This window comes from Choloepus didactylus, chromosome 18 (genome assembly GCF_015220235.1).
Source record: "Choloepus didactylus isolate mChoDid1 chromosome 18, mChoDid1.pri, whole genome shotgun sequence".
In the NCBI taxonomy this organism is placed as follows: domain Eukaryota; kingdom Metazoa; phylum Chordata; class Mammalia; order Pilosa; family Megalonychidae; genus Choloepus; species Choloepus didactylus.
Genome location: NC_051324.1, coordinates 57,755,455 through 57,780,049, shown reverse-complemented (window position 1 = coordinate 57,780,049; position 24,595 = coordinate 57,755,455). Strand labels below are relative to the sequence as shown.

At 54.9% G+C, this 24,595-nt stretch overlaps 2 protein-coding genes and 1 long non-coding RNA gene across 10 annotated transcripts in view; 2 read left to right on the top strand and 1 right to left on the bottom strand.

Annotated features, from left to right (window-relative positions):
• The window catches only part of MRC2 (mannose receptor C type 2), a 65,768-nt gene extending 55,563 nt beyond the window's left edge, over window positions 1-10,205 (top strand). Inside the window, exons 14-30 of one of the 2 annotated variants that reach the window (XM_037809193.1) lie at window positions 481-583; window positions 812-950; window positions 1,058-1,096; window positions 1,432-1,592; window positions 1,701-1,768; window positions 2,499-2,599; window positions 2,912-3,054; window positions 6,126-6,240; window positions 6,358-6,521; window positions 6,706-6,814; window positions 7,351-7,589; window positions 7,723-7,891; window positions 7,983-8,132; window positions 8,492-8,611; window positions 8,750-8,929; window positions 9,322-9,348; window positions 9,484-10,205. In XM_037809193.1, the coding sequence (XP_037665121.1) occupies window positions 481-583; window positions 812-950; window positions 1,058-1,096; window positions 1,432-1,592; window positions 1,701-1,768; window positions 2,499-2,599; window positions 2,912-3,054; window positions 6,126-6,240; window positions 6,358-6,521; window positions 6,706-6,814; window positions 7,351-7,589; window positions 7,723-7,891; window positions 7,983-8,132; window positions 8,492-8,611; window positions 8,750-8,929; window positions 9,322-9,348; window positions 9,484-9,707 (2,251 nt within the window). In that variant the 3' untranslated portion in view covers window positions 9,708-10,205. The remainder of the gene's footprint in view (window positions 1-480; window positions 584-811; window positions 951-1,057; window positions 1,097-1,431; window positions 1,593-1,700; window positions 1,769-2,498; window positions 2,600-2,911; window positions 3,055-6,125; window positions 6,241-6,357; window positions 6,522-6,705; window positions 6,815-7,350; window positions 7,590-7,722; window positions 7,892-7,982; window positions 8,133-8,491; window positions 8,612-8,749; window positions 8,930-9,321; window positions 9,349-9,483) is intronic. The other variant, XM_037809194.1, reaches the window with a different exon arrangement.
• Window positions 10,206-15,637: 5,432 nt separating this feature from the next.
• Window positions 15,638-24,595, bottom strand: part of MARCHF10 (membrane associated ring-CH-type finger 10) — a 246,934-nt gene continuing 237,976 nt past the window's right edge. For all 7 annotated transcript variants that reach the window (XM_037809926.1, XM_037809927.1, XM_037809931.1 and 4 more), the window contains one exon: window positions 15,638-16,675. In XM_037809926.1, coding sequence (XP_037665854.1) covers window positions 16,523-16,675 — 153 coding nt within the window. In that variant the 3' untranslated portion in view covers window positions 15,638-16,522. The remainder of the gene's footprint in view (window positions 16,676-24,595) is intronic.
• LOC119514251 lies at window positions 18,322-19,913 on the top strand. Its single transcript, XR_005212772.1, has 2 exons — window positions 18,322-18,714; window positions 19,682-19,913. It is a non-coding gene; the product is annotated as an uncharacterized LOC119514251 (long non-coding RNA).

Below are 24,595 nucleotides of genomic sequence, written 5' to 3'. Positions count from 1 at the left end.
TTTAGAATACTAATTGTAGTAGCTCACAGTTATCACTCTTACCATCTAGGGTGCTAAATATTAATCCACTTGGCATATTATCATTGACTCTCTTTAATAGAGAGGTTAGGTTTTTTTGCCCAAGGTCACAGAGCTGGTGCCTGACTCAACCAGGGCTTGAACCCAGAGTCCCAGGCCTGTGCTACATCCTCGTCAACTTCCTAGACTCTCTTAAGGAAAAACCTGCAGGGCATCCCCCACCCAAAGGGGAGCCCGAGGAAGGTGGGGCCAGGCCCAACTCTCTCTGGGGGAGTGCACTTTTAAAAAGTGGCCCCAACAGTGTATTGCTCGGTGAAGGTGAAGCCCAGTGAAGTGTCCCAAGGCCCTTGGGGGCTGCTCAAGTCACAGGTGCCAGGAGCAGGGCCCCTCTCATTTTCATTTTCATCCCTTCTTCTCCCCCCTCTCCCATTTTCTCCCCTCCCGCCCCTGTGTGGGCTGAAGTGAATCAGAACCCGAGATCCACGAGCAGCACTGGCTCTGGATCGGCCTGAGCCGGCGGGACCCCGGAGCAGGGCAGAGCTGGCGCTGGAGCGACGGTCTGGGGGTGAGGGGGCTTGGAGGAGTGCGGGGCTTGGAGGGGGCGGGGCCGGGGTGCGGATGGGGCTTGGCAGGGGCGGGAAGCGGGAATGGGGAGCCCAGCCTAGGTTGGGGGTTCACAGTTCAGTGCGGGCCTCCCGTTTACCTCTTCTGAGGATGGGGGCAGCCTGCGCCTCATACCGCAGCCTCCCGTCCACTCTCTCCCTCCCCTCTCCGCCGCCGCCCCCTCCCCCAGTTCTCCTACCACAATTTCGACCGGAGTCGGCATGACGACGACGGCATCCGGGCCTGCGCCGTGCTCGACCTGGCCTCCCTGCAGTGGGTGGCCATGCAGTGCGAGACGCAACTGGACTGGATCTGCAAGATCCCTAGAGGTGGGGGGGGCGGGGGTTGGGGGGAGGGGGCGAGGGCTGCTGGGCCAGGAGGCCAGGGGAGGGGTCTCCTTTCCTCTTCAGCTTCTCTGCTCAAGTTGTCCCCGCAGGAGCGGACGTGCGGGAGCCGGAAGACATCAACCCGCAAGGTGAGGCCTCTGCCCACCCCACCCCGCACCGCGCCCGGAGAGGGGAGGGGGCGACACCCCGGGAGCAGGACCCGGCCGAGCCCGAACAGAGGGGGTTAGGGGTGGGAGCAGAGAGAATGGGGATGAGATGGCCCGCGTCACGGCATCCTCAGCCCAGTCTGCCTCTGCATCGAAGGAGGGGCGGCCCTGGGCCGGGAGCCGGGTGCCAAGACTGCGCGGGGTCCGATGGGCTCTTAGGCCGCCTCCCGCCTGCCCTGGCCCAGCCTTTACCTCCAGGGCCGAGTGGGCAGCCCCAGCCTGGCCACCCACTCCCGCACCCCGCACCCCGCCTGCAGGCCGGCGGGATTGGGTGCGTTTCCAGGAGGCCGAATACAAGTTCTTCGAGCACCACTCCACGTGGGCGCAGGCGCAGCGTATCTGCACTTGGTTCCAGGCCGAGCTGGCCTCGGTGCACAGCCAGGCGGAGCTAGACTTCCTGGGGCACAACCTGCAGAAGGTGGGCGCGTGAGCGAGTTGGAGGCTGCGGGCGGCGGGAAGGCAGGCCCCTGGCGGAGGCGTGCGGTGGGCCCTGCCAACCCTCACCTGCCCGGGCGGGCTTCCCCAGTTCTCCCGGGGGCAGGAGCAGCACTGGTGGATCGGTCTGCACACCTCGGAGAGCGACGGCCGCTTCAGGTAGGGGCCCCGGGGAGGGGTGGGGGTCGCCAGCCTGGGCCTGGGCTGGAGGTGGGACGCAGCACTGCACAGAGAGCTTACAGGCCTGGATTTGAATGCAGCTCTGTCCCTTGCTGGGTGCGACCTGGGGCAAGTGGTGTAACCTTTCTGGGCCCGGTTTTTTTTTTCATCTGGAAATGAGAATAATGCCTGCCTGCTAGGACTGTAGTGAGGATCAGAACTAAGGTATGTGAAGTCAGTAGCACAGCGTGCAGCACATCCTGGGCACCAAGTGATGGCAGCATGTATTGTTTGGGCTTAGTCATCATGAATAAGGCCCCTCAGGACATGGGCAAGAGCATATGATGGTCCAGAGGAGCCTCTTTGTAGTCAAGCCCCTGGCAGGTTTGCAGGTGGGGTGGGATTGTCGGGAGTTGGGGAGAGTCAGGAAAGAATAGGGGCTTAAGGCTGGGAGCACATGGGAATCCGAGCACACCTTTGTCCTTGGATCCCTGCGGTGGGATTCTCAGGCTTCTTTTCTAGTTAGAGAAGTGGATGCCCAGGGAGGGGTGGGGCTTTACCTACAGGCCCAGGTTCTTGGGTCCCCAGCTGCATTGAGCTCCCCTCTGCAGCCTGCAGCCCCTAAGCCACTGGACTCGGGCTAACCCTTTCCGCAGCCTCCGTTGCTATATATAGGGGAGGCCAAGCCCAGAAACTGGTGTGGAGTCATACCTGTTTGGTGCCATTGCAGGTGGACAGATGGCTCCATTATAAACTTCATCTCCTGGGCACCTGGCAAACCTCGGCCCATCGGCAAGGAGAAGAAGTGCGTGTACATGACAGCCAGCCGAGGTGAGGGCAAGATGGGGCAGAGAGGGTGCAGTCAGCTGAGGAGAGGGTAGATGTCAGAGGCAGTGAGCCGAGCCTGGGCAGGACCCTCGTCTCTTAACACTCTCTTTGTTTCCACAACCCCACGGACCTATCAGGACTCGACCCAGAGGGGGAACGACCTGTCCCCACATCCCCACAGCCATGAAGGACTTGCGTTCTGAGCTGGACACAGGGGGTGTGAGCCCCAGGCTACTCTCCTCCTAGGGCATGGGGTGAGGGTGCCCAGCCCTGCCCTGCCCTGGGGGTGACGGCCCTGCCCTCCCCTCTCCACAGAGGACTGGGGGGACCAGAGGTGCCTGACGGCCTTGCCCTACATCTGCAAGCGCGACAACAGCACTAGAGAGGTGCAGCCCCCAGATCTGCCACCTGCAGACTTGGGGGGCTGCCTTCCTGGCTGGAACCAGTTCCTCAACAAGGTAAGAGGTGGGGAGGGGGCACCCAAGGAAGTCAGGAGAGAGGGGATGAATGTGGGGAGTTTGAGCCTTAGAAGTCCTGGCCCTTTGGCAGTGTGGAGGCCACGGCCTCTTTCCTGTTCCCACCAGCCTCCCTCTTGCTTGGTCTCGATGCTAGGGCTAGATTCTCTTGAAATTAACTCCATGCAGTAGCACCTTCTAGTCCACCAGGAAGTAAAGTCTTCCAGATGGGTGAGTTTTCTAGATCAGTGGTCTGCAAATATGCTTATCATGAACTCCTCTTAGTAAAAAAAAAAAAAAATTTGAACATGTAGAACCAAAGTTTGTGTGGGTACACTATATATATATATATATAAAATATATGTATATTTACTTCTTTATTAATATGGTTAATATATATAGTACAATATGTATAAGAACAGAACAGTAAAAAGGATGAGCTAAAGATTAAATAAGTAATAATTTTAAGTTTTAAACAATGTTCTGTATTAGTGGTATGAAAATTTTTTGTGCTTACTTAAAAACTGTCGATTATGGCAACTATTAATATTTAAATAATTTAATAAGACAAAGCAAATGCGTATACTTGATTATTCTTTAAAATCTTAGTCTGACACTTTGTAATTCAGTGACTCACAGGTCTTTGAATTTCAGATTATTTCAAAATGCAGATTTAATGGTTGTTGTAGCTTAAAATGATGCCTCACAAAGACAAATAGGTCTGAGTGAAAAAAGTTCATCCATCATTGGTTGGGCTTTCTGAATCATTCTATGCATTTTTCAGTCCTTCTACCAATTAAGCAAAGACTTTTTTTTTTTTTTAAGTGTAGCCAGATTGCGATATGGTTCCCGTACCATACAGTTCACCTATTTAAAGTGCACAATTCAGTGTCAACAAAGGTTTTTCTTTAAAATTTGGTTAGTAAGCTTCTGTCGTCCTGTTTGTCTCATAAACTAATCAGAAGTGTTGCATAATTTTTTTCATTTTTATCAAGTTGGTTTTAAAAAAAAGTCTTTGGAAGATTAAACAAAAAAAATTAGAAAATTCTCTTCCTAAGTGTTTTCAATGTGTAGATTGGAAATTTCAGGGCAATAAAATTAATCAGAATGGATACAATTTGCAAACATGTTGTCAAAGTGTTTTCTCTATAGTGTGAGTTTCTTGCCATAAACAGTTACTCTTGAACCCATGTGCTGACTTCTTATCAGACGTGATTACACCATCATCATTTTTACCTAGTAGCTGACAAAGAACTTGCCCCAAGAAGAGAAGGGTCATCTCGCCACTTCCTTATTATTTGTATCGGCATCATTATGTTTAGCTTCAATCCATGGCTTTGCAGGATATTGTAAGGCCATTTATCTCTATTGTGAGGATTAATTAGTTAACACTAGATACTAGATTCCATAAGCCCTTGTCATACTTGGAGTGTAGCCTTCCTCTTAGTAACATGGAACTCCCATTCCTCCCCAGAATAGTCAAGCAAATATACCTCTTCAGTCTTTAAAAAAAAAAGACGTGTTTTATTAAAACTTTGGAAGATACAGAAAGGGAGGAAATAAAATTCACCCATAATCTCCAAAGATGACTATTATCAATATTTGTTATCCCCCTTCCACCTTTTCTCACATAATTGGTATCATACCAAATAATGCAGTTTCATGCCCAACTCTGCTTTTTTGGTATTATATGTTGACCATTTTCTCATGTCATTAATTTTTTTTTTCCCAAGAACTTATATTCATGGCTTCTTCTGCCTAATTATTAGACAGAATATACTTTATATATGTAATCGATCTCTTTCAGCATCATTATACAGATACCAATTACTCTCCTGCCCTGTTGAAAGCTCTTTGAAGAGGCTGTTTGCCCATTTACTAATGGCTCAGACACCTTGCTTTACCAGTTTCTGCGCCCTCCTTTGCATTCCCACAGCATTTGGATGTGGGCAAAGCGTGTATGAGTCTATACTTCTCCCACTAGCGTGAAGGCCTGGAGGGCAGGCCCACTGGCACCTGACATGCCACCCAGTTCACGTGCACATGGCAGGGGTCTCGAGTGTTTGCTGGACTAAACTGAATGTTCTCTCCCTTTAGCTCTCACTCCTTGCTGGTGCTGGTGTGACCTTGCTGCTTCTAATTTTATGATTAATTTTAGTAATTATTTAAAATGGGGCCTCAAGGTGGCTCTGAGGTACTTCCATGAAATCAAATGCATGAAGCCTCCAAAAACCTCTTGCATTTATTTTTGGTTTACAATTTTCTACCTAAAACTCTGTTACTGATGCATCATTAATGGATCTAATCATTAATAGTAAGAGCTCTCACTTGTTGAGCACCTAGTCTGTCTCATGCACTGCTATCTGTAATCCTAAAATTGACCACAAAAGACAGGCTTTTATTCCTGATTTACAGAAGAGGAACCTGAAGCTAGAAGGTTAAGTTAGAGCTGGACTCTGATCCCCTCCCCGGCTTTGTGACTCCAAAGCTGATTTATACTTTTTCTCCCCCGTCACACTGCCTCTGATTAGGAAATTAACGGCAATAATTCATTTTTAAGAGTCTTCCTGTGACAAAATATTTCCCACACGGGTTTCCTTTAGCCTTATGGAAATATTAAAGGCAGGAAAAAAAACACATAAAATTGGAGAGTGGGAAGCTGCTGCCTAAGAAAGACCACTCGAAAATGAAGATAAAATCATCCTAGAGATGATTCTGTAAGTCCAAAGGGCAGGATAACAGACTTCAGGTAGCACTGGGGACGGCCTTTAGCGGAAAGACCTGTTCTCATCCAGCCAATGCCTGGTGCTGTGGGTCAGAGCAGAACCCTTGGAGGCACAAAGGAATCCTGTTTCCAGATCCCCCAGAGTGGGGGCAAGTGTATGCGAATCTGTGCCACGTGGAGAGAGAGCTAGAGCCCTGCCCAGGGAGACCCAGGTGTCCTGGTCCCAGAAGCTTCTCTCACAGCCTCCAAAGTCTCCCCAGGGCCTGCTGCTGAGGGGGTGCCCTGGGGTTTCTGGGTTGGTGGGATGGGAGTACAGAGGGATATCACACCTCCCCCCTCTGCCCCACAGTGCTTCCGAATCCAGGGCCAGGACCCCCAGGACCGAGTGAAGTGGTCTGAGGCACAGTTCTCCTGTGAACAGCAAGAGGCCCAACTGGTCACCATTGCAAACCCCCTAGAGCAAGGTAGGGCCAGCCTGTGGGAGGCCTCAGTATCCTCGGCACAGCCCCACAACATGGCTAGAGGAGAGCGAGCAGGGGGGTGCCTTGCCCCTCCTGACTCTCTCTTCCTGGGGACTGTAGCATTCATCACAGCTAGCCTGCCCAATGTGACCTTTGACCTTTGGATTGGCCTCCATGCCTCGCAGAGGGACTTCCAGTGGGTGGAGCAGGAGCCTCCGCTGTACGCCAACTGGGCACCTGGGGAGCCCTCTGGCCCTAGCCCCGTTACGAGCGGCAACAAACTGGTGAGGATGCCCCCTCCCGCTCTCCTTCTCACCCCACTGCCCTAGCCAGCTTGCCTTTGCCCCTGGGACTCCCCTCTCCCAGCCTCTTTGCTCCCAGCACAGCCTTTTGGGAGCAGTGACATAGGGGGGAGGGGAGGGGAGGGAACAGCTGGCGGGACTCCTATGAGCAGCTCCTCCACCCCAGACCGGCTGTGCGGTGGTCCTACACGGCCCCTCAGCCCACTTCACTGGCCGCTGGGACGACCGGAGCTGCATGGAGGAGACTCATGGCTTCATCTGCCAGAAAGGCACCGGTACGTGTCACTGGTGGATGCAGAAACCCCAGCTGGGCCCCGGCACTGGGCAAGTGTGCTGGGCCATGCCAGAGGGACGAGACAGGCTCCCTGACCTCAGGGGGCCACTGGGGTCACCACCTGAAGCAAGTATCTGCTAGGTAAACAGATGGGCAGCTGGGCAAGGTGCCAATAAGAGGAAAAGACAGCACAAAGGGGTCTCAGCAGGAGGGTTTGGAGGGTATGGGGGAGAGCTGTACGTGGCTTTGTGCAGCACTGGCATTTGTGCTGTTGGGGAACCTGAGGTTTTATGTCTAAAGCTGTTACAGCTTCATCCATGGGGCCCTCTGCCCTGGGTTCCTTGAGTAGGGGTAGGTCAAGGCTCTAGCTGCGCGAATCCGTTTCTTAGCAAACAGTCCTATTAATAACAGCCATGGCTAACACAGAGTGTTCATCTCTGCCAAGCACTTGGTCTGCCTGGTGCTTGTTGTCCCCCCAGCCCGGGAGTGGGGTGAGAGAGGCAGAGCCCAGCCTGAGCCCTGGTCCATTCCCTGCAGACCCCTCCCTGAGCCCATCCCCAGCAGCGGCACCCCCGGCCCCGGGCACCGAGCTTTCCTACCTCGATGGGACCTTCCGGCTGCTGCAGAAGCCGTTGCGCTGGCATGACGCCCTCCTGCTCTGCGAGAGCCGCAACACCAGCCTGGCCCACGTGCTTGACCCCTTCACTCAGGCCTTCCTCACGCAGGCTGCCCAGGGGCTGCGCACGCCACTCTGGATCGGGCTGGCCAGCGAGGAGGTGGGCTACTAGCACGCTGTTCCTGGGGCCCCACCCTTGCCCTGCTGCCTACTCTCCTGATTCCCGGCCCCGGCCCCTCCTGAGCCCCCGGCTGTTCCCCTGCCTCCAACGCTGACGGGCCCCTCGCGCCCAGGGCTCCCGGCGGTACTCCTGGGTCTCAGAGGAGCCGCTGGGCTACGCGAGCTGGCGGGACGGGGAGCCGCAGCTGCCCGGGGGCTGCGCCTACGTCGATGTGGACGGGGCCTGGCGCACCACCAGCTGCGACACCAAGTTGCAGGGGGCCGTGTGCGGAGATCACCGGGGTGAGTGCTCACCGATGGGGCCGAGCGCTGGGCACAGTGCGGGCGCCCCCGCGGAGGGCTCTGAGCCAGCCCTCAAACCTGCATCCTACAGGGCCCGTTCCTCCGCGAAGAATAAGCTACCACGGCAGCTGCCCCCAGGGGCTGGCCGACTCGGCGTGGATTCCCTTCCGCGAGCACTGCTACTCCTTCCACATGGAGCTGCTGCTGGGCCACAAGGAGGCGCTGCAGCGCTGCCAGCGAGGTGGGCGGGGCGGGCGGGACGGCGGGACCCCCACCCCCGGACGCGCAGGCTAGGGCCCACGCGTGGACATCGCAGGTGGCGACCCCTCTCGTGGACACTCGGACCCCCTGAGTGCCCGTTCGACACCCCACCTGTAGGCAACACTCACGCCCAGGGTTCCCCGTGTCCAAATACACGGAGGCCGTATGGGACGTTAGCCGTGCATCCCGCTGCCCAGCGCACGCACGAATGCACGGACTCCACACCCGTCCTGTTCTCGGGATGTCAGCGAGGAGAGCTGGGGCCGCTCGGGGGAAGTGGGGGGGCTCGGCTACCCCAGGGAGGCCCGTCTGCCCTGACACGGGCCTCCCTGTGTCCAGCCGGAGGGGCGGTGCTGTCCATTCTGGATGAGATGGAGAACGTGTTCGTCTGGGAGCACCTGCAGGGCTCCGAGGGCCAGAATCCTGGCGCCTGGCTGGGCATGAACTTCAACCCCAAAGGTAGGTTCTCTGCTGGGGAGGTGGAAAGGGTGAGGCCTCAGGCTGTAAAGAGACGCCCTGCCCCACGGCTGGGTGGGGGCGTGGTCTGCTCTCTCCCACCTGCTCCCCCTTCCCCCATGCCCTGCACCCCTCTCCTAGGAGGCACCCTGGTCTGGCAGGACAACACGGCTGTGAACTACTCCAACTGGGATCCCCCCGGCCTGGGCCCCAGCATGCTGAGCCACAACAGCTGCTACTGGATCCAGAGCAGCAGCGGGCTGTGGCGCCCGGGCGCCTGCACCAATGTCACCATGGGCGTCGTCTGCAAGCTGCCCCGGGGTGAGCCCGCCGGCCGCGCTCGCAGCCTCCTTCCACGTCTCTGGGGTGGGAGGGCACGAACAGAGCAGGCTGGAGGCAGCTGGGAACCGCCCTCCCAATAAATCAGTCCTTGGGAAGCACCGGTCTGGGGATTTATCTTCCAGACTAGACCACAAGGCCCAGAGGTCAGCAATCCCCTGTCGCTTTGTAAGGTCACAGGCAGGGTTGACATCCCGGCTCCATCACTTATTGACCCTGTGATCTTATATGTAAAATGAAGATAATCATAGCACCTACCGTAGGGATGTATGATGAAGATGAAATGAGTTCATAAAAGGTCTGACACTTAGAACATACTTAAATGTGTTTGCTTTTTAAAGTATTACTAACTGGTCCTTCTCTCTTCCCTGCAGCTGAAGAGAGCAGCTTCTCCCCGTCAGGTGAGCCATGGGCAGTGCTGGCACTGGCCTGGCCCTCGCCCCCTCTCTTCCCACCATCCGTGGTGGCGGGACAGGAGCTGGGAAGGCTGTCCGGCAGTGGCAGGACTTTGAGGCCTGATGTCCCCCTTGCCGCAGCAGCGCTCCCAGAGAACCCGGCAGCCCTGGTGGTGGTGCTGATGGCAGTGCTGCTGCTGCTGGCCCTGCTGACCGCAGCCCTGATCCTCTACCGGCGGCGCCAGAGCGTCGAGCGCGGGGCCTTCGAGGGCGCCCGCTACAGCCGCAGCTCCACCGGCCCCAGCGAGGCCACCGAGAAGAACATCCTGGTGTCCGACATGGAAATGAACGAGCAGCAAGACTAGAGCCAAGGGCATGGGCAGGGCTGGGGGGTCAGGCAGAGCTGGGGAGCCTGGGCCCTGGGTCAGCAGGACCCCCCAGCCAGCAGTCCGGTTGGCCTGTGGAGGGGTGCCCTTAGGAATGGCCTTTGGGAGCTGGGCCGGTGGGGTCCTGCACTCTCGCGAGGGCAGGGCTGAGACGTAGCCAAGTGCAGTGTGGCACTTCCCTTTCTGAGAGGTGGGGTCTGGGGTCTTGTCACCTGGCCTGTGCCCCCGGTAACCAGAGTCAGAATGGGAGGGGGAATGGGAGCCTCTTTCTGCCTCTTTCCTTCCAGGCCCCCCGCCCAGGCCCCCCACCCAAGCCCCAAGATCCCCTTCCTGTTAACAGAGCCTGAGGAGGCTCCCCCACCCCCTGGGCAGCTCCTGTTACTTCTCTCCTTCTCACCTGGCAGCCTCTGCCCTGAGCCCCAAGCCCTGTCCCCTCGTCCCCCCTTCTCACCCAGCCCTTCCTTCTGAGCCAGGACCCTGGAGTTTGGGGATCCCTCTTGCTCTTGGTGGGGGTCAGCCGAGGAGGCTGAGCATCTGTCACTTGTGTGCTTGCTGGGGTGGCCCAGGGGTCGGGCCTGAAACCAGTGCACCGGTGTGGTGTCCATTGGACTGGGGATAGGACTGCGGAGAGACACCCCAACCTCCCAGGGGCGACTGGGCCAGGCGGGGGTGTTGTCTCCTGCCGGTCGGGGGAGGGTCCTGCCCCTGAAAGAGTCCCCTGTGGGGACCAGAATAAGTTCCCTGACATTTCCAGCTCCCAGCTCAAGTTTGGAGAGAGGGGATGAGGTTGCCAGCATCCTGGGGTCCTCCGAGAAGCGGGAGCCCGGGGACGGCTCCAGGTGCCCACCTCTAGTGGGGCCCAGAGGGCCAGTGCCCCACTCCCGGGAGGCCTTTCCAAGAGGCCCCAGCAGAGCACGCGGCCAGTCCTGGTGCCACGGCACAAGGCACTGAGCGCGGACTCAATGACATGGTCCCTTTCTTGTAGTTCTTAATTTGTTTAATGTGCCATTATTGTTTCAAAAAAAAACAAAAAACAAAAAGCAAATAAAACACCTTTGAGAGGCTTGGAAGAGAAAGATTCCTGCCTTGTTCTGTTGTGAGCCAGGGTCCCCACATCCCTTTGGAGACAAAGGCCTGTTTTGGGGTGTCTTTCTACCACCCACAGTTTCCCTGCTCTCACTGGGCCCCGTGGGGACACTTGCTCCCATCTCCTCTTCTGGCGGCTCACCCTTCTGGGCCTGCTCGCCCTCTCCCCACTCCTGGGGCACGGCATGTGGGTGGAGAGCACAGGAGCCAGGCTGCCCCAGGAGGGGTAGCACAAGCTGGGTGAGGGGGAAGGTGCTGGTTTAGACTGGGTGGTGGCTAGGGAGGGTCTCCCTTGGGGAAGTGAAACTCGAGGCGAGGCAGCAAGCAATGCACATATCTCGGCAGGTCTCGCAGGGGGAACAGCAGGTGCCAGGGCCCTGGGCTGAAGGCTCTGGGGTGCCTTAGAGGACCGGCAAGGAGGGTCAGCTGCCTGGAGCGTGATGTGAGGGAGCGTGGGAGCAGCAGGGACAGCGAGGTTGCCCCGGGCCTCAAGAACAGTGTGGAGAGCATGGATATTATTTCAAATATAGGAGGAAGCCAGTGGAGGAAGTCAGTGGAAATGGCTAATCTGATTGACCTTTTAAGATCATCTGGCTAGGATATGGGAAATGGAAGATGGATAGGAAATGGAGAGTGAAAGCAGGAAGGCCAGTTAGGAAGCTCTTGTAATAATTCAAGCCTGAGAAGGTGGTGGTTTGGATCAGAACGGGGACAATGATTGGAGTCTGTGTTTCTGTTTTGCCTTGTTTGTGAAATTTTTATGTCTCTACTTTTCTGAATAGGTAATAATCCACATTGTTCAAAACATAAACAATATAAAATGGTATCTACATTGGGAAGTCTTGCTCCCACCCTAACCCCATTCAGCTTGCCCCCTCCCACAGATGACTACTTTTGTTAGGTTCTTGCATAACTTCCCAATGTTTCTTTATGAAAATACAAACAAACAGATGCCAGATATATCAGAAGGTAGAATGGATGTACTTGGGGATTGGACAAGGTGGGCGAGAAGAAGAGGGGTCAGGAAACTCCAAAGCTTTTGGACTGAACAGTCTGCCATTTACTGAGACGGAGCCCAGGGGAGAGCTGTGAGCTGCTTTTCTGAGTGCAGGGCGGCACCAAGCCCAGGGGACCCTCTGCCACGGCCCCCCTCTGCCGCCACAGCAGTGGCTCTCCTGACAGGCAGTGCAGGACCCGTGGAGGGGGCCTGGTCACTCAGGTTAGGGAGCCCCAGTCCTCGAGGGGGGGGGTCTTGAATAATTAATCCACTTCACCCTGAACAGCTCCCTCTGGGGGTTACTAACTGCCCTGCCCTTGGCTACATACAACTCAAGGATCCCTTGACCAGTCCGCTGGGGGCCTCCTGAGGCAGGGGCCCCCCTCTGAGTTCCCGTGACCGTGATCTTGACCCTGGGAGAGAAGAAATGCAGAAGGGTGAAGGCAAGGTCACGGACTTGTGGGGGTGGGAGGAGCAGCTGAGGGAGTGAGCACCCGAGTGCCCTGTGCTCATGGGCCATGGCTGGTGAGCATCTGGAGATCTAAATCACACCCCAAAATAGCCACCCTCACTTCTTTCTCCCAGAGCCCTGCATCCCACCTGCAAGCATTTTCGACAGGCTTGCAGGCACTGGGGGGTCCCTACAGGGACTGTTCTAAGCTTTCCAAAGGGGCAGCAAAAAGGCTTCTGGCCCTGTGGTCATTTGCCCTCCGGCTCTAGGACAGTGCTGATTCTGGCAGAGCACTGGGGCTGCTTCCTTCCTCTCTGTTCATTTCAGTTAAGTGCCTACCATGTGTGCAGGCCCGTAGCTGGGCATGGGATGCCCTGAGGCCCAGCCTTCGTTAGCCGGGCTAAACGAGCCCAGCTCTGGCCACTTAAGACTGTGCCACATCCATGAATGAATGGGAGGACGTGCCACCCTGCAGAGAATGGTTTCAGGTATTCGCACAAATCTTCTTGTCGAGTCAGAGATGGCCTCCTCCCAGGTGCCCTGGCAGAGCAGGCCCGGCCCAGCGGGGCAGCGCCGTGAGACCACAGGGGTGCGGAGCCGGCCAGCCACACCACCTGGCTCTCCTGGAAACGGGGCTGCCGAGCCCTGCCAAGCTGCCGCGAGCACTAGAGCTGAAGTCAGCTGCGGGGACAAGGTAAGGAATTGCATCTTGAGGGAGGACCCCAAGAAAGGAAGGAAGGAAGGAAAAGGGAGGAAATCAGAAAGGAAATCAAGGAAATGAAGAGGGGCCGCGAGGGGGGGCCAGCCTGAGATGAAAGATCCCAGATGTTCAGGCCGCGTCTGATTTCCTTTATCTCGGGGTCGGGGTCGGGACTGCCCAGAGCTTCAGGAAGAGGCTGACTTCACATCTTCACTCCCACCAGGATCAGCACCATTTGAAGTGCAGATTCAATCCTTCCTTGTCCGGAAAAGCAGGCAGGAAGCCAGCACTGGATAAAGAAAAGGAGAGAGCAAAGCCACAAGCAGCCATTTCCTGTTTGAAATGGACTCAGCTGGCACCAGGGTTCAAGGCCACATATTCAAGAGCTCAGAAAGCTCCCTATCTTTAGCAAGAGAGGGCAGAACTTCAGTGTTAGTCATTTCAGAGAAATCCCAGTCCATTAAGGTTTCCTGGTCCATTCGGTGTTTCCTCCTTTCTTCTAGGCACCCCCAGTTCTGAGGTCTGTGGAGTGTCACTTGGTCCTCGGCCACCCTGTCCCTGCTGGCTTAGGTGGAGATGTGTTGCTTTTCTGCATCTCTCCCTGGGACATGGGGAAATGTGGACGGTGTCTTTGCCCTTGCTGGGACTGCAGGAGACTCAAGACACTGCCTGAGACGTGCCACTAATCCACGATAATAAAAGTAACCATTACGTTTATCAAGCACTTCGTATGTGTGGACCACGTTCAACATTATTAACTCATTTAATCCTCCCAGCACACCACGAGGTGGGTGCTGTTGTCCCCACTTTACAGATGAGGGAACTGAGACGCAAAGAGGTGAAGGAATTTGCCATGTCAACCCTCCTGCATTTCCTCCCTGCACTCTAAAAGGTTGGGGTGTGGGCAACGAAGGCTGGAGGGCCCCCTATGATCTTGTTATGCTTTGAGATGCAGGAACTTTTGTCTCTACTTATCGTCTCTGCCAAGGGTCTTGGAAGCCTGTTTTGAGACTGAAGAGCTGAAATGAACTCTTTCTCTTTGTTTTTCTCTGGCTTCCCTTCCCAAGGCAGTGGGGGGGGGGGGGGGCGGACCAGGCTGGGCTGCGGCCATGGGGTACAATGCAAAGAAACACGGTAGGGGCTCTATGGTTACATTAGAAATGGTAACCACCACCCCCAACTCGGGTTTGATAATTCGCTAGAACAGCTCAGAACTCACTGGAAGCACTGTACTTAACGATTTCAGCTTTATTATAGTAAGAGGATACAAATAAGAAGCCAAAAGAAGAGCCACAGAGGGTGAGGTCTGGGAGGGTCTCAGACGTGAGCTTCTGGGTCCTCTCCATGTGGAGTCAGAAGGTGTCATCCTCCTGCCACAGCAATGTCATTATCAATCGTGGAAGCTCTTTCAAGCTTCCAGCGTCCCGAGGGTTTCGTTACAGAGGCATGACTGGCAGAATCAATGACCAAGTGGCTGAGCTTGTTCTCCAGCCCCCTCCCCTCCCCGAGGTCAGGGTGGTCGGGCTGACATGACAGCCCCCTAATCACCTGGTGGGTCCTTTTGGTGTGGCCAGTACCCACCCTAAGACTACCTGTGGCTGGCCCCCGCCCTGTCACCATTAGCATGGGAGACATGAGTAAAACAAAACATACTACCATGGGAAATTCCAAAGATGTAGAGGTTACCCTCTCCCTCCTCCCCACCCTTCCAGGACCGTGGGACAAAGACCAGTCACGTTTTTATTATGCTACATACCCTCACCCCACTTCCCATGTGCTCCCTGCTTGCCTGGGCTCCACCTCCTTCAAGGCCCTTTTCTAGACCCCTTGGCCCTGACTCTGGAGCTGATTTAGAACACTACCCTCTCTCACGGACAGCAGAAGAGAGGCCAGGAGGACAGTCTTTGGCGGACAGATGGACTTATCCCTTGTAAACTTGGGCATTACTTAACTTCCCTGAAGTTGGGTTTCTTCCTATGTATCATGGGGTTATCATGAGGAGTAAAGGTAAAGAATGCAAAATGCTAATCCCCAGGCCCAGCTCATAGGGCGTGCTCTCTAAATGGTGCCCATGGACTCATGTGATCTTGGCTTGGCTTTTTGTGTTTATGTCCTGATGCCCCAGTGAGAGGGTGAGGACTGTGCACTTCTCCTGTGTCGCCACCACCTGGCTCGTGGTTGGCGATGGATAAATGCTCGACGATCACCCTGCCCACTCTTCAACTGCCAACGGCCTGGCAAGTCGCCAGGCCCCACCTACAAAGCCCAACCTAGGATAGATTCTGGATATTTACCCACTTACAGAGAGGAGAAAGAGCCATTTTTTGAGACACAGTCCTTTTGGCACCTTAGGCTGTGTGAGGCCCCATTTGGACAGGAGACACCTGTCTGCTGTTTCTCCAGCCCCAGCCCACATAGGTGGCAGGCAAAACCTAAAATGGTTTTCTATAGAAAGAATGTAGTTTACAAAAGTGCAGTGCTTGGTGATGGTCTTAGGGTAGCTGCCTCAATCAGCGTCTTATCTGTGGATTTGAGTCTGCCCTCCTTCCATGTTCTTAAAACCGTTTTATTGGGGTATAATTTACAATTATACCATGATGTTCACGTTTTAAGTGTACAGTGCAATGAGGTTTTGCAGAATTATCCAGTTGTGAAACCATCACCACAAACCAGCTTTCAAACACCTCATCACCCACAAAAAGTTCCCTGGAGCCCACTTGCAGTTAATCTCCAGCCCAAGCAACTACCAATTTGCTTTCTGTCTCTACATTTTGCCTTTTCCCTTTTCTAAAAATTTCATGTACAGGGAATTGTGTAATCTTTTGTGTCTGACTTCTTCCCTTAATATGTTTTTGAAAGTATCACTAATTCATTTTAACCTATCTTTGTGTCTGTCTCCACACCCTGCACACACCCACACAAACACACACTTCTCTTTCCCCACTAGCCCCTCTGACCTTTTTCACCCCAAGCTCTGAGCTGACCTGGTCTTTGGGCCCTGAGATAGAGCTGTGACACCACGGGCAGGTGGGGAGCAGCATGGAGTCTATACACCAAACGGTCCTAAGTGGGTACCTCCTGGGGCACTGGCCATGCACCTGCCCAGCCCACTGGGGGCCCAGAATGTATCATTGCCAGTAGTGGTGGAAGGGGTGGCGATGGGTGGTTAAGAGAAGTGGAGTGGGAGCTGTAGGGTGAGCGTCCCTCTCCCCAAGTGTGAGGCCCTGACTTTGTCCAAGGAGAGTGAAACAAACAGCGAAGCTGGGTGAATAAAGTCAGTTTACTGAATGTGCGGCTCAATTCCACTCGGGGTGGACGGAGGCCTGAACGGGTGCCCTCGGCAGGAGGATCCCAGGCCACCAGGCTGCCAGTGCCGCTGGGTCCCCATGGGCTTTCAGCTGAGGGGCAGCAGCAGGGCAGCCTGATGGGGGCCCAACAGCCCCAGGCTCGTGCTAGCTGGGACCAGGCTGGTCGCTGTTGCTGCCATAGATGCCCAAGCTGGACCCCAAAATGAGTGGTATAAGGTGAAAATGATAACTGTGAACACGTCAGTTTCAGTTTCAGTAAAGAGAAGGAAGAAAGGAGGCACATGGGGATAGAAAAGGTGGCTGGGTAGAGAGGTCTCCGCTGAGCTCCATGGCCAGCCCTCTCCTAGACGACCCGGCTGTTGCTTTGATAAATGGTGCCTTCATTTCCATCTCCCAATTCGGGATCTGCAAAGCAAAAAAAAAAAAAAATCTTTCAGGCTGTAGAGCCATGGCAGACTGTGGGAATCGTCGTGGAGGGGCCTGGCATCACTGCCCCCTCCAGCCCCTGCCCCGGCCCCAGCGGCTGGCCACACACATGGCCCCAAGGCCTAGAACAGCATGGGGAGCGGACGCCTGCAGTCTGGGGCCGAGGAATCCCCAGATTGCCTCACTGGGGTTCCAGCCTGGCTAGCACAGCTCGACTTCAAGCCCTCAAAGGAAGCATCTTAGTCACCCCACATCCCCACACAGCCTGGTGCAAAAATTGCCTCCAAATGTGTGTTCAGCAACCTTCTGCAGGCTGACTATCTGGGGGAGCTTCTGCCCCCCTCTTAGGGTAATGCCCTCCTAACTTTGCCGGGTGGGGGGAGGTGTGAAGAAGTCTTTCAGAGAACGGATGGAGGCAGAGGAACATGTGATGGGAAGGGAGGGAGGAAGAGCAACGAGGCGGTGGGAGGCGGTGGGTTCCAAGTGGAGGAGATGACCTGGGGGGGGGTGAGGGCTGAACTTCATCTTTTATTCTTGGGGGAACTCTTGTTCTCAATATATTTCTTTTCCTATTGGCTTGAGTGGGTACTTCCCAACTACTCAGAAACGTTTCTGAGTGTTGAAGGGCAGGGAACAGGAGCTACTGATAGCCCCCAACCTTAGCCAGATCCTCTCAACTACTTTCGGCTTCAAAAAAGCCTCAGTCCCACGCACTCACCCAGGGCCCTGACCCACTCTGTTCTTCCCCCCAAAGGCTGGTCGCCATGACTTGTGGGTGAGAGGGAGGGGCTGTGTCCTAGGGTTTGGCCCTAAGGGCCTTGCCCCTGCCCCTGTGCTGCTGCAGGAGGCATCGTTCCTCTCCCTCGGGCTTGTCTGTGGTGACAGCCATTTGTGCCAGCCGGGAAGCAGCTGTCAGGCCTGGGTGGCAGAGTCATGTGACAGGTCCTCAGGCCTGGCCACACACACCCAGGGACCACCCCCCACCCCCACCCCCCAGCTGCCCTTACCTCCGTGCTACCTGCAGCATTTGCATGGAGCCTGGGAGTAGAGGGATGGGCTGCCCCGGGAGCGGGTCGGCAGGGCCACCACAGAGCCACAAAAGAGGCTGGCAAGGATTCCACCTGGAGGCCTGCTGTTTTCCCTTTCCTCATCCCTGTTCACCTGGGCCCAGCAACGGCAGCAGGCTGTAGCTGTGACTCAGCCTGGCAGCCCATCTTAACAAAGTGCTGCCAGCCAGGGGAGTCAAGCCAGGCTGCCAGGGGACCAAAGAAGAGTGTGGCCATGGGAGGGCAGGGCACAGGTGGCTCTGCCTCTCGCTGTCCTGGCTCCTGTCTTGATAACGGCTCTGGCAGGAAGCCAGGACAGTCCATCTGCTCAGGGCCCTCCTCAGCTGCCGCTGTACCTGCCAGGGGAGGGTGTGGGCCTGCATTTCCAGTGGAGAACTAGGTGCCCGGCTTTGGGCTAGGGGTGAGGGTCCTCCTAGAGCTGGTCTCAGCCCCCTAAAAAGGGAGGATGGCAACTGAGTGGTTCCAGCAGCAGGCCCCAATGCCCTCTAAGGACCACCCAGGGAATGCCCCTCCCTTGCCCTCGAGAGCCGCCTGTCTCCCCTTGAGACCGGGGCTTAGAGGCCAGGGAGCGTCTTCTCCATCCCCGAGCCCGGGTCAAGGCCTTTGGGGATAAAAAGCTTCAGTCTTGCTCAGCGGCTCCGGAGGCCGCGGGCAGCCCGGGCGGCGACGGCCCGCACTGGGCACTAGGGGTCGCCGCGGCCCAGCCGAACCCACCCGGGAGAGCCTCGCCGCAGCAGGTTTCCAGAATCAAACCCGGGGCCGCAGCTGGGGCGCGGCGAGGAGACCCCGCCCGGAGCCGCCGGGGGCCCGAGTCCTCCGCCGGATCCGGGATTGCGCGCTGCGCCGGGCCCCGCCGCCGGAGGCCGGTTCCCCGGCACGCCCTCTCCCGCGCCGGAGGCCAAGATTCGGACCTGCGCCGGCGGTTCGGCGGCGGCGGGCGACGGGGAAGAGGTGCGGCGGCGCTTCAACCGGGAGGTGGCGTGAGCGCCCGAGACAGAAAGGTCTTTTAAAGCTCTGGCCAGCTCCCTTTCCGGCTGCAGCGGCTCTGTCTGCCGAGGCCACAGTGCCGGGTGCCGGGGGAGGCTCCCGGAGTGTCCCCCGGGTCCTTGCGAGGGCGTGAGGGGGCGCTGGGCCCTCGTCGGCCTGGGCGGGACACCCGCGGTCACGCCCAGGACAGGGGCGCTGCAGGCTCCTTTGTGAACGGAGGAAAGCGCCCCCACCCCCACTCCGCCTCTGAAAATGGCCCACCCGGCTGGTCAGGACTGCGCGCCCTGAAAAACAAATTGGGTTCTCGGGGGCATCATCTGCGCCCCACCCAGGGAAGCTTCGAGCCGGTTCGGGGTCTCCTCCAGGCGGGTCTCCTGGGGGGTTCCCCAAAGCTTAACCGTGACTTGGCTGCAGCAGGTTCACCGGGTCTTTATGTGAAAAAGATTCCAGGGCCCCACCCCGCCCGAGTCGTAATCTCGGGGAGGAGCCCAGGAACGTGGATTTTCGGTGCGTTTCCTCAGGTGATTTTGATACCAAAGCCCGTGTGGAGACCACTGTTCTAAATCCTTGGGGACAGGCAATTTAAAATTTCTTTCCCGAAAAGCCTCTAGGGACAGGATTGTCACATCCCCCTTAATTCGCTGCAACGTTTATTCTCCCTAGCGATGGAGAAGTTCTTCCTGAGTCTGACTGCAAGCCCTCCTGCTTTTATTAAGCACATTTTCTCCACTTGGGTTTTCTATGAGGATAATGAATAGGAGGAGACCTTCCTCCAGCCTGTTTGAAAAGAGTCCCCTGCCTTCTCTGAAGGGAATTTCTCAGGACTGTTTTCCTTGTTCACCCTCTGAATCCAGCAGACTCACTCGACAGAGCCGAATGGTGAGAAAATCCAATAAAGCCACTGGCTTGTGGATGCATGTGTTTCCCACAGGTAATGGCCAAGCACCCCCCACGGAGTGTTTGGAAAGGAAAAACCCTGAAGACCCTGGCAGTAAAAATTCCAAGAGGCTCACCAAGTACTGGACACTGGAGAATCCTGGCAAAGAAGAGGAAAAAACCTAGCAGCAAGTCATCCTACACCCGCCGATACCCTCTTCCCCTTTGTCAGCCCTTTTCCTTGCTTTCAGGATAAATTAAAATTCTTATCTGCTCTGCATCCAGCACACTTGGACTTGCCTTCCTGATTGTTTTCTGCGGCTCGAGTTTCCCAAGCTTTCTGGGGTTATTTTTGCCTTTGGGTGGTGGGTCATTACTTCCTTCCACTGTTTTAGGTCCAGTACAGTAAAAGAAAAAAGAGCAAATTAGCAAACACCCTCAAAATGGCCGGACTGACCCCCAAACCTACTTTCATTTTCTTCTGGTCTGGGTTGTGGGTAATTTCTTGACAACTATGAGAAAGAAGATAATGAGAAATGAATTGTTTTCCAATGCAATTGTGAACAGATGTATAATTCTCTAGTCTCGGGAATGTTCTAGGAATCCTTTAAAGGGGGAGGGAGAACGGGACGAGGGGCCAGGGCCGTGTTGACACTCAGCATGGACAGGGCTCGGCTGAGTCCTAAGGACAGGCGCAGCGATAGCCCAGGTCACCTTTGCTGTCTCGGGGCTTCTAAATTTGGCAGTGTGAGCAGACTGACTTCCTTTCAGCAACTGATCCGAATAGCAGAGTCCCGATCTGAGATCTGACTGTAAGAAGCGCATTTCCAGGCCACGGGGTGAAGGCCGTGTTAATTGGCCACTTGCCTCACCACTGGCTTTTAAACAATCGGTTGTATTCTCCGCTCGGCAGGAAGCTGCAGCCCATCAAGGCTCTGGGCTCCCTCTTTGTTCTGATTTTATGGCATTTTATGCCACAATAAGAAACACTGTGTACTCCGTGAGAGCCCATTGTGCCAGGCTGCTAGGGTGTGGGCTCAGTGCAGGCGGGATGGGGCACTCTTCCCCTGTGAAGAGGGGCTTTGTGACAAGTTAGAGACAAAACAAGGGGTGCTAGACACCGTTACTGGGGCAACTGCTTGGGCAGGGTGGAGGCAGCTTCAGGCCCTGGGCCCCTTTCCGTGCCCCTGGGTGAGGGGAGTGCCTCGCCTCTGCAGGTCGGGGCAGGGAGGGGATGGAATTTCTTCCAGAGTAGCAGGTCCCGTTACCTGGTTAAATAATACACCAGGCCTCTGCTAACCGCTGCTGAGATGATCTCAACCCACTTCTAGATTCCGAGGCACCCAATCGGGGCCAGGTGATGCTATCTAGCCAGCGCTCACACTCCACCAGAAAACTCCATCTTGGTGAGTAGGAAGCTTTCCATTGGTGGTCCAAGTCTGGGCTCCCCATATTTTGAGATTTGGTTTTGTAGAAATGGTGTGAATGGGGAGGGGACATGGAGAAGGTCCATCCTCCAGCCTCCCATGTGAATGGACCAGTGGGATTTGAAAGCTACTTCAAGACCCAACCTGCACCCCATGCTAGCTGCCGTCCCTGCCCCTCCCACCTAACCGGAAGTGCCCAAATTAACAACATACCTGGGGCAAGAAGGCAAAAGGGGGAGCCAACTCCAGGAGAATCAGATAGGGGAAGATCATTCAGGGAAGGCCTGGGGTCCCCTCTACCCTTTGCCTTTTAGCACCCTGACCAGGATTCTTTCTACTGCTTTATGTATTCTAGATAATTAGGTACCAGAGGGTCTAGGGGGGTTGCCATGGGCAAGCAGGGAGGGGAACTCAGGATACAGGTACGTCTCATTGAGTGGAACAGGGAGCATGGTAGAGACAAGACCTGGTTAGAAGGAAGCCCAGGACAGAGGGCCTTGGGGGAGCAGGCCCTGACTAATGGAGTGTCCAGCATGGGTGCTGAGAGGGCAAGAGGGAAGGCAAGTCCATTTAGTTTGTCCCTTCACCTCAGGCCAGCCTTATGTCTCTGTCAGACTAAAGGGTGAGCCGGGTGGGGTCAGCTGAGACTGATGGGGTCCTGTGTTCTCTGGAGATGCTCCCACCATGAGCATCTGAAGTGAGAAAGGCCGCCTCCCCACTGGGTATTTGCCTTTCTTCAGCCGTACCTCACCCAGGGTGCACCCCAAGTCAGTCTGTCCTGCCATCTCCAATGCTCCCCACATGGGTCCCCTTACCTCCAAGATGTTCTCTCTGCTTCCAGTTTCTTCCCCCTCCAGCCTAGCTTCCACATGGCTGCCCAAGATACCTTCAAAAGGGGGCATCCCCTGACCAGTCAGCCCCAGATTAGGAATCCTTCGGTGGCTTTCTATCACCTGTTGGAGAGTCCAGACTCGCCAGAGCAGCACACAAACCCTTCATGTCCTGGTCCCTTCCCACACCTACAGGCTCACTTCCTGCCAGGCCCTGGCCACACTCAACTCCTTGACTTGCCCCAGACATGCCAGGCCTTTTCATGTCTGCGCCTTTATGTGTGTTTCCCACTTCATGGCATGCCCTTTCCCTCCCAACCTATCCTCTCATCTGGTAAACTCCCAGATTCAGTTCAAACATCACCTCCTCTGTTGATCAGTTGATGAGAGTGTTAATGCAAGCAGCTTGGCCACCAGGCTCCCAAAGCAGTGGGAAGACATTAACAGAGTACAACCTAATTGGATTAAAAGCAAGGCCCTGGAAGCATTGGCTTTTGCCCCTGAGGCTCCCACCTAGAAAGTCTGTCCTGGCAAAGGAGTGGGAGGAGGGGGTGAGAACGGTTGCTGCTCATTTCATCTAACCTTGATCTGTGTTCCTCCATACCTGGCTCCCTTGTGTATCATAACTCACGGCATATTTTTGGTTACATGTCTGTTCTCTCTTTAAACTCAGAGTCCCTTGTGCACAAGGAGTGTCCTAATCATCTTGTGTTCCCAGAATCTAGCTTAGAACCTGGCATGTAGTAGGCACACAGTAAATCTTGGAATAAATGAATATACCTTGAACTTGGAGTGTTCCTTTACCTAGCATACTTTCTCTCCACAAATTTGTACTATCTCCTTCTCCAAACATAACTCAAGAAGATGGCAGACTGGTGAGCTGTAAGTTTTAGTTACTCCTCCAGGAAAGTAGGTAAAAAGCCAGGAACTGCGTGGACTGGACACCACAGAGCAATCTGTCTTTGGGCATACTTCATACAACACTCATGAAAACGTGGAACTGCTGAGATCAGCGAAATCTGTAAGTTTTTGCGGCCAGGGGACCCGCGCCCCTCCCTGCCAGGCTCAGTCCCGGGGGAGGAGGGGCTGTCAGCTCCGGGAAGGAGAAGGGAGAACTGCAGTGGCTGCTCTTATCGGAAACTCATTCTACTGATTCAAACTCCAACCATAGATAGACTGAGACCAGACACCAGAGACTCTGAGAGCAGCCAGCCCAGCAGAGAGGAGACAGGCATAGAAAAAAAACAACACGAAAAACTCCAAAATAAAAGCAGAGGATTTTTGGAGTTCTGGTGAACACAGAAAGGGGAAGGGCGGAGCTCAGGCCTTGAGGCGCATATGCAAATCCCGAAGCAAAGCTGATCTCTCTGCCCTGTGGACCTTTCCTTAATGGCCCTGGTTGCTTTGTCTATTAGCATTTCAATAACCCATTAGATCTCTGAGGAGGGCCGTTTTTTTTTTGTTGTTGTTGTTGTTTTTTTTTTTTTTAAATCCTTTTTTCTTTTTCTAAAACAATTACTCCAAGAAGCCCAATACAGAAAGCTTCAAAGAATTGCAATTTGGGCACATCAAGTCAAGAGCAGAACTAAGAGAGCTCTGAGACAAAAGGCAATAATCCAGTGGCTGAGAAAATTCACTAAACAACACAACTTCCCAAGAAAAGGGGGGTGTCCGCTCACAGCCACCATCCTGGTGGACAGGAAACACTCCTGCCCATCGCCAGCCCCATAGCCCAGAGCTGCCCCAGACAACCCAGTGTGACGGAAGTGCTTCAAATAACAGGCACACACCACAAAACTGGGCGTGGACATTAGCCTTCCCTGCAACCTCAGCTGAATGTCCCAGAGCTGGGAAGGTGGAGCAGTGTGAATTAACAAAGCCCCATTCAGCCATCATTTGAGCAGACTGGGAGCCTCCTTACACAGCCCAGCAGCCCAGAACTGCCCTGGGGGGATGGCACTCACCTGTGACATAGCACAGTCATCCCTCAACAGAGGACCCAGGGTGCACAGCCTGGAAGAGGGGCCCACTTGCAAGTCTCAGTAGCCATACGCCAATACCAAAGACTTGTGGGTCAGTGGCAGAGACAAACTGTGGCAGGACTGAACTGAAGGATTAGACTATTGCAGCAGCTTTAAAACTCTAGGATCATCAGGGAGATTTGATTGTTAGGGCCACCCCCCCTCCCCGACTGCCCAGAAACACGCCCCACATACAGGGCAGGCAACACCAACTACACACGCAAGCTTGGTACACCAATTGGGCCCCACAAGACTCACTCCCCCACTCACCAAAAAGGCTAAGCAGGGGAGAACTGGCTTGTGGAGAACACGTGGCTCGTGGACGCCACCTGCTGGTTAGTTAGAGAAAGTGTACTCCACGAAGCTGTAGATCTGATAAATTAGAGATAAGGACTTCAATAGGTCTACAAACCCTAAAAGAACCCTATCAAGTTCAGCAAATGCCACGAGGCCAAAAACAACAGAAAATTATAAAGCATATGAAAAAAACCAGACGATATGGATAACCCAAGCCCAAGCACCCAAATCAAAAGACCAGAAGAGACACAGCACCTAGAGCAGCTACTCAAAGAACTAAAGATGAACAATGAGACCATAGTACGGGATATGAAGGAAATCAAGAAGACCCTAGAAGAGCATAAAGAAGACATTGCAAGACTAAATAAAAAAATGGATGATCTTATGGAAATTA